A 9,067-nucleotide genomic window follows, 5' to 3' on the forward strand; every position below is an offset into this window, starting at 1 on the left:
TATAAATGTTCTATATATTTCATAACAAATAAACAAAATATAGTTTTAAGAAAGAAATTATCATTTTAAATATTTTAAAAATCTTAAAATATATTTTAAAACATTTTAGATTTTTCAACGCATTCATAAAATTGGTAACAAAATTTTTTTTGAAAAATCTACTCGAATTTCAGATTTTGTTGGAAGTAGTAACTTCAAATTTTATCAAATTTTTGATCTAGTAAATCCCTTAAGACTACCAATACTATGTGGTGCTGAGCGACCATGCATATACATATGCAATTCGCAACAAGAGATTAAACTTCAAAATTTGTTGAATTTTAATTATTTTAATTAATTATTACAGTAAATTAATTTATTTTATTCATATTTATTTTAGATTATTTAAATATTTATTTTTTCATTTAATTTTATATATATAATATTTTAACTATTTTATTAATCCATAACAATTTTCTTTAATATATTCCTTTAATATATTATTTTAATTAAATAGATTCCAATAATAATCAGTTCAACATTCAAAATTATACTAATTTTAACCTTGTCTACAAATTCTAACAATGATCAATTTTATTGTATTTTAAATTTTTCGTAATTTTATTTGTTTTCGTGAGAGCTATTTTTATCTTTTGTTTTTATCATTGCAAAATTTTAAATATAAATAAAAAGAAAATATTTCATTTTGATTATTTTGTTTTATTTTATTTTAATCGATAATTATTTAATATATAATTATGAAAATAAAATATAAAAATAGCAATATTGATCTGATAAAAGGTTAAGGTCTGTTTAACAAATTATGAACGAGTGTTAGATTATTTTATAGAGAAATGTGACGGTTTAAATAAAATTTAGAATGCTAAAAAATAATGATAGTATTAAAATGCTGATTTTGATTTGGGAAGTAAAACATACGTGTCGTAATATAAATGGTGACAGTACACGTCATTGTACGATGATGTCGACACGCCCATCGTTTACTATTCCACCCACTCTAGTCCCAAGAAAACAATTTTGAATATTTCCGTTTCTTATAGTTTAATCCTTAATAATTTCCCAAGTTTTTTGAACATAATAATTTCCCAAGTTTATTTTAAAGATGTTTGCTTCTGCTATCGATTCTTAATTTTACCAAAAACAGATAAAGTCATGGTCATTTCTTTAATCAGAACCTAGGACTAACTTGTTCTTTTTCTTCTTTAATTATTATTTTCTCTGTTGTATTGTTCATCAATTATTAGTCCAACTAGCAATAGCATCACCAAAAGAAGAACATAAAAAATCTCTTCTTCCTTTTTCCTTTTCTCTGTCCAATTAATCAGAACAAAAAGCAAGCTTAGAATTTAGGGTTTGTGGCTCTTGTACAACCAGATAGAGGTAAACATAGTGACAGGAATCATAATATCTAGATCCTGCCTCTTTCTGAAATGTTAGTTATAGGGTTTAACTTTTCACCAATTTTGTTTTCTGTTTATCATAAAATCTAAGAAAAACCATAAAATTCTAAGAAAAAAGTAGCTTCGTCATCTGATTTTCATCTGGAAAAATAATGTAGTTTAGGGTTTCTGAAGCGAATCTAGAAGTAAATCTCCTCAGTTTCCTAACTTTGACATAAAGCTTTTGAATCTCATTGTTTTTGCAGGAAGATGGTGAGAGGAAAGATCGAGATCAAGAAGATCGAGAACAGGACAAGTAGACAAATCACATTCTCGAAGCGAAGGAACGGTCTCTTTAAGAAGGCTCATGAGCTATCTGTTTTATGTGATGCACAAGTCGCCGCCATTGTCTTCTCTCAGAGCGGAAGATTATACGAATTCTCTAGCTCCGAGTAAGATTCTTTTATCTATTTATTTTAAAATTTTACATATATATGTCTAAATCTTTCTCTGCAAATAGACTGATTAAATGCCTAGAACTTTTGTGGTGAATAGTTCTATCTCCTTCTGGCCGAATCGTACCTAGAGATTTTGCAATAATACGTTTAAGATTTGCTTCTTTTTCTGCTAGCTATTATTTGACTTTTCTGAAAAATGATTTTATCACATTTTTTTTTCATTTTCCAGTACTTCTGGATTTTATATAATGAACTTAAAACATAAGGATACCAATTAATTGAAAACTTAAAAAAGTTTCTAAAGGGTTTTTCTTCAAGGATGAGCAAGTGAACTAGGTTTTCAGAAAAGAGGTTTCTTGAACAATTAACCTCCTCGTACACCTTGGAACTTAAACTGATACCCACTAGACATCTTATTTAGAATATTGAAAAGAATTTTTTGACATTATAATTACATTGTACGAACAGAAATCATACATATGCTGCATGAGAAAAAGATATGAAATTTCCCCCATTGTTCTCTCTATATTTTCTTTCGTGAATATTCATTTTCGTGCTAGTTTACATAGCCAACCAAGTTTGACAAATAGTTCTTGTTATAGTTCCCCTTGTTTTAATTTTCATTCCGTGCTTAACAACCCTATTGCAGAAACAATCACTGGATTTTGTGTATTGAAAAACGAATTCAGTTGCATATAAACTTATACAAATTAGATATCAAATTAAGTTTCTTTATTCTCCATCGACAATGATGTTGTTATGTATTTGTATATTTGTCATAAGCTTGGACGGAATGATAAAAACGTGAAAGAATGACAAAGTGGTATTTTTCTCTCTTTATGCATATATATTGATGAATAGTGTACTATTTTCATGTTCTTAACATTTTGTCCCTATATTTGGTTATTCATATATTTATCATTTTTGACAACTGATTCTTCTATATACTATGAATCTATCACCTATTTAGCTATTCTACTATTCGCATGACATGTATACCAGGTAAGTAAACCCATAATATTTCATCTCATGAATGTTACAATGATCATCACTGGTAAAGGAAGCATCCTAGGTACTATTAAGTAAGCATCTTTTGTGAATTACACTTTCAGGATGGAGAAGACGATAGAAAGATATGGCAAGTTTAGTCCTGACTACTTTGTGTCAGGGAGGCCCCAAGAAGAACTATACTTGCTGGTTTGTTTTCTATAAATATGTATACCTATTCTTGATTAGTCTCTTCTTTAATTTAATAAAATTGATGTATACTAAAATCTCGGCCTTTTTGGTTGTGCAGGAGCTTAAGAAGGAAATGGATATAATGGTAAAGAAGATTGATCTCCTTGAAGTTCATCAACGGTTCGTATCTCACTATTTCTACGGTTACATATTAAGCATTCTTTATGAAGATAATTTGTTTTAATCCTGAAATCTACTGTTAATGCCGTTATGTATGAAGGAAGCTAATGGGGCAAGGTTTGGGTTCATGTTCACTGGCACAACTTCAAGGGTTGGATACTCAGATTGAGAAAAGCCTTCGAATTATCAGATCAAGAAAGGTACAATCCAAAAACACACACACGCCCACACAAATAGGAATAATAACTTCATTGGTTTGTTTTGGTATGTAGGCTGAGTTATATGCAGATCAACTATTGAAACTAAAAGAAAAGGTAGTTATTTTTCACTTAGTAAGTTTTGGGATCGTTTCTATATGTCATGCTATTTTTATTGATCTTTCTTTATCTGTTTCTAGGAGAGAGAACTCTTGGACCAGAGAAGAAGGTTACGTGAAGAGGTAAATACGTACATACACTCATCCCATGATACACATAAACGCACTTTACACATGAAACATATATATATATCAACGCTTAGCAAGAAGTTTAGCTACATAGAAAATTCATCGCATTTTGTAGACCTTCTACTTATGAGAAGAATCGTGGTTTACCTAAAAGAATAGTTGATTTGAGAACTATTCATGCACTGACTGTTTGTTTGGGATTGCTTTAACGTCCATCGTTAGTCGTAGACCTAAACACTCTCGTTTCAAACGGACGACTTGTGTTTGGCATTTGAATTTACAATCATTTAGCAAAATAGATTATGGAAATTAGAAAAGGTTTATTTATAAAGAAAGACAGAATTTATTTCTTTAAAAAAAGAAAAAGAAAAACATAGAATTACCTTGTCGTGTAAACAGAAACAATAAAATGTTGCGTTAAAAAGCGAAATATGATTAATCTATATGATCTTCTTTATATCTAGAAGGGATTGAGCTTCATTAAGAGCTTTAGTTTCATTAAGTTTCCACTTTCCTATAAGTTAATCCTAACTCCGCTTAGTACAATAGTACTATCGCATAAGTTGCTCTAAAGTTATGTGAGGATTTTTGTTTTCTATTGTGAGGATATATTAACACTGTTCGTTTCCGGAATTCGTTGCGTCAACGAAGAACGATAAAAAATGTAAAAAAAATTTAATGACAGTTCAGCAACTAATTAAATTAGAGAGTTAGAAAAGGCAATCATTGAACGCTGCGTCATAGGCTTGGGCATCCGGATCTTCGGGTCGGGTTCGGGTCGGGTATTATCGGATCCGGGTCATTCGGGTCCTAGCAATTTAGACCCATATAGGTACCTATAACGTTTCAGGTCGGTTCCGGGTCGGGTCTTGTCGGGTCCGGGTCGGTTCGGGTCTATAATTTTAATACCCGTAAAATCCCTAAAATTTTTGGGTATATTTCGGATCCGGGTCGGTTCGGGTATTTAGGACCTGAAGTACCCGAATTGGACCCGAAAACTCTAAAAATACCCGAAAAACCGCAAAAATACCCAAAAATTTATCCAAAATCAGACCCGAAAACCCAAAACATACCCAAACTTTACCCGAATACCCAAATTATATTTTCTAAAAATCTAAAATTTCACAAAAAAACCTACAATTATACCCGTAAATCCAAACCCGAAACTTTTAAAAAAATCTGAAATACCAAAAATATACTCAATCACCCAAATATACCTAGTATATACAATTATTTGCGGGTACTTCGGGTACCCGAACGTGTCTCGGGTAGGACCCGGATCCGAACCGAGACCCGCGAGTCCAAAAAAAAAGACCCAATAGGTACTTAGCATGGACCCGGACCCGGACCCGAACCTCTATTTTTGGGTCGGTTCCGGTTCGGGTCTTCGGATCCGGGTAAAATGCCCAGACCTACTGCATCACGTCTCGTATGAGGTGGGAGACACTGTTATTTGCAACGGCAATAAAATTATAGAAAAGAGGAGCAATGGAAGTCGCCGACGGCAACTACACAACAACACACCGTTAAAATTTCTCTCACCTGTTTGTTAATTACCGGTCACCGCCGCTGACGCTGCGTCAAAACGAACAGGCTAATTCTATACAAACACTAATTTGAGATCGCTCATAATATATAGTCAACTCTCTTAGAATTAGATTGTATTACAAAGGCTTATTATTTGTTTGGTTTTTAAATTAATAAAACAATAAACACAATAAACATAGTAACATATATATATATATATATATATGTGTGTGTGTGTGTGTAAATGTGTATATATATATATGTCGTTTCATTTTTTCAAGTCATATTTCATACTGTTATGAAAATAACTTTATACTTGGTATTTCAGGAAATCAGAGAAACCCTGGTACGGCCAATGCTGCCAGTAACCTTACACACTGGGAAAGATGAAACCGGAAGTGCCTGCAGAATGTCCAAACATTCATCAGAAGTCGAGACCGATCTATTTATTGGATTTCCCGTTACTCGACTATAATACATTTCAGACATTCCTTTAGTCTGCTCATAGTAAGAAATTTTTTTGCTGATAGTCTTATAACTTTGATTCGATGTTTGTACTAATAATTAGCTTATAATTTTCTTTGCGTTTTGGCCATCTCTTGTGTGTAAACTGGAAATAATTTGACATGTATAAGTTGTCACTTAAATTTTTCCTTTTGGAATTATTGTGACATTTTTTTCTGGAAAAATTGCTCGCCCCACAAACAGTAAGACCATGTTCAATAATCTCGCCGTTGGTTTTTTATAGGTGTCTGGTTTGGCGTTATTTTATTTTATTTTATCTTTTTCAGTTTGGCGTTGTTTAGCTCAAACATTTGAGTATATGAACCTTCACGTTCTCAAGAGGCCAAATTAGACAACTAAAATAAGCAAAAGGACAGCTAAATAGATCTGTCTTGGATTTGCGGGAAAGTGGAAAATCCAGGTGGATATATATATATATATATTTATACACGTATTGTTCTACGATGATATTGTCCCGACTCCCGCTATTCCGCTAATCGCTGGGAAAGTACTCTAATCGCTGTTCGTTTTCCCCTTTTACATTAGGCAAAACCAGAGTTTCAACTCTTTTAAGTTAAAACTAGATATATTTTTTGTTTTACATCTTTTTAGATTTTTTCAATTGGTAATTTAAATATAGGTCTAATGGCATAAAGCATAATAAATAATATTCTAAATAATGATAAAGATAAAAAAAATAATAGTTAGACCATACTTTTATCAATTGGTCACACTGCTATTTTAATAGAATAGATGATATGCGTTTCTAAATCGTGAAAGTGATTAATATAAGATTTTAATTTAATAAAAATCGATTTGGTTCTAAAATTTATGAAATTTATAGAATAATTTGTTCTTTTCATAATAATTTAAAATAAGTTAAAAAATTTATTTTTTTGATATAATTGTATATTGTTACCGAATTTCAACCCATTTAATATATATAATATTTTCAGGTGTTTTATTTTTATAAAGTTCAAAATATATTTGTGAAATTTTGGGAGTGGATGAAGTTTTTATATAATTTTTATTATTTTGTATTTATAGTAAATATAAAATTATAGATGTAATACTAATTAGTTTAATTTTTAATTTTTAATCTATTCTATAAATTTACGTGAGATTACTGTATGGTTATTATTTGGTCTATATTAAATTAATACTTATAGAATATATATATATATATAATAAATCAATTTTATTTCTCATTTTAAATGAAAATTAATATAATTTAGTATTTTAATAATATATGAATTTATTTAATTATTTACAAAAAATATAGAGTAAAAATATTTTATAAGTTTTTCTACAATAAAAATATACATATTTATAATTTATAAAAATAATGATTTATAATTTCATCATTGTTAAATATTTTGCATGATATCTTATTGGTTATGTTGTCCATTCTGATTGATATAACCTATTTATTTTTTCTATCAATGACAAATTCCATATCCGTTTATTTGGAACTAAAATTCTTACGCTTTTTTCTTGTAGCAAAGTTTTTTGATAAAAGCGACATCTCTTTCGTTTTCACCTTCTCTTCAGTAAATTATGAAATCATTGATGCATACGTGATCACTTGGTACACCAAGAACAAATAGAAATTTATGTACCTTGTAATATGAATTATGCAAAAGATTATCCTTAGATAGAATATTTCCCCACAAAATCAGTGATCGTATCCACATATTCTTCTGCAATGTTTGTTTAAATGCGTCTAACATATCAAACAGTTATTTGATTTTAAATTGGGTTTTTGTGGTATATCTCCTTCTTCAACAATCGATAGCAAAATAAATTATATGTATTATTTGCCATATAAACATTATCTACATCGTCTATAGTCGTGCTATGTTCATCTAACTTAATTATACCCATTATGAAATTCACTAGTTTTACCACCATTTTTTTTTTATAACATTGGTGTGATCCTAAAGGCTTTCTAGGCTTAAGGACTAATCACCAAGAAGCCCATATAAATCCGGATTTTTTTGCCACTCCAGCACGAACCCTTTTACCAATAGGCTAAGACCACTTGGTTCATTCTCTATTAATATACCAAATATTATGCTCCGGCATAAACTCATTGATATATAAATGCTTCCAAACTTCTTCAATCTCAATATTGCTATTATTCCGATAAGTAGAACATGTATATTTCAACTTATGGAGTTTTTTAGTTTATGGTCTTCGTTGAGACAACATCATGAATTCGTTAATTCCATCTGCACAATTCGGTGTAAATAAATTTGCCTTCGAATTTATAGGAAGTTTATCCATCCATGAAAAAATAATAATTAAAAACATGTTTTCTAGTTTTCTTTTAAATAAAAGTAGATAAGGGATATAATATCTATATATGAATTTGAATAAATTCTTCATATCTTTAACAAAAACATAAATACGTAGAAGTTTTAAAATTTTCAAGCAACTACATAACATATATATATATTTATTGAGAATCCGTCGGTTATTTTTTGTATTTAATAACATATGGTTAACAAATACAGTAAAAACTCTGTATATTAATAATGTTGTGACTATGATATTTTATTAATTTATAGAGTTATTAATTTACAAAAAGTTTCTTTTTTAGATTTTTTCTATCTTTTTATATTTTATTTATTAAATAAGAAAATAATTAATTTTTCCATATATACATTAATTAAATTTTAGAAATTAGAATTTCATATTTGGTGTATATTTTTATATTTTGTAGAATTCAAATGTGATTTTAGATATAATTTTACTAAATATTACAAAGTATATTGAATTTTTTTTAAAAAATAGAGATAATTTCATTGTGAATATAAAATCAACGACATAATGTTTAGTTTATACATATATAAAATGTATATATAAATATATTATTAATTTATATTTTAAAAATACCATATATTTATAGTCATATTTTAAAACGATCAAACTCAAAAATAGAAAAAATTATTAATTTACGGTATTTATTAATTTATCGAATATTAATTTATAGTATTTCATTGTATATTGTTTCATCTCGTCCAACTTACACTTATTGCAACATATGTAGCTAGGCCTGGGCATAAAATCCGGAACCCGAAATCCGAACCGAACCCGAACCGAACCCGAACCGAAAAATCCGACCCGTTATCCGACCCAAAACGTAAAAATACCCGAACGGATCTTGTAGGGTGGTACAAAAAATATCCGAACCCGAAGTGTTATTAACCGAACCCGAACGGGTAACCCGAAAAATCCGAAATTAATAGTCAATATAAATATTTTGAAATATATATAAGTATTTCAATTATTAAATTCAATATTTATGGTAATATTATATATAATAATAAATATTAAAATTCTAATAAATGCTTTAAGTACACAATTAGTTATAAATAAGTATTTTATAATTT

The 9,067-nt window shown here is 29.1% G+C and overlaps 1 protein-coding gene across 3 annotated transcripts; it reads left to right on the forward strand.

The window, feature by feature from the left end:
• The first annotated feature begins 1,154 nt into the window (after window positions 1–1,154).
• LOC106333171 (MADS-box protein SOC1-like) lies at window positions 1,155–5,780 on the forward strand. Of its 3 annotated transcripts, none has more exons than XM_013771648.1 (8): window positions 1,155–1,444; window positions 1,646–1,831; window positions 2,950–3,034; window positions 3,135–3,196; window positions 3,297–3,396; window positions 3,469–3,510; window positions 3,594–3,635; window positions 5,497–5,780. In XM_013771648.1, exons 1-8 carry the CDS (start codon window positions 1,431–1,433, stop codon window positions 5,641–5,643), a joined length of 678 nt encoding a protein of 225 aa, XP_013627102.1. In that variant the 5' UTR covers window positions 1,155–1,430; the 3' UTR covers window positions 5,644–5,780. The 3 variants fall into 3 exon arrangements, with proteins under 3 accessions (XP_013627102.1, XP_013627104.1, XP_013627103.1); XM_013771650.1 differs by having other exon boundaries at window positions 1,155–1,380; XM_013771649.1 differs by having other exon boundaries at window positions 1,399–1,432.
• The last annotated feature ends 3,287 nt before the right edge of the window (window positions 5,781–9,067 follow it).

This window comes from Brassica oleracea, chromosome C3 (genome assembly GCF_000695525.1).
Source record: "Brassica oleracea var. oleracea cultivar TO1000 chromosome C3, BOL, whole genome shotgun sequence".
Classification (NCBI taxonomy): Eukaryota; Viridiplantae; Streptophyta; class Magnoliopsida; order Brassicales; family Brassicaceae; genus Brassica; species Brassica oleracea.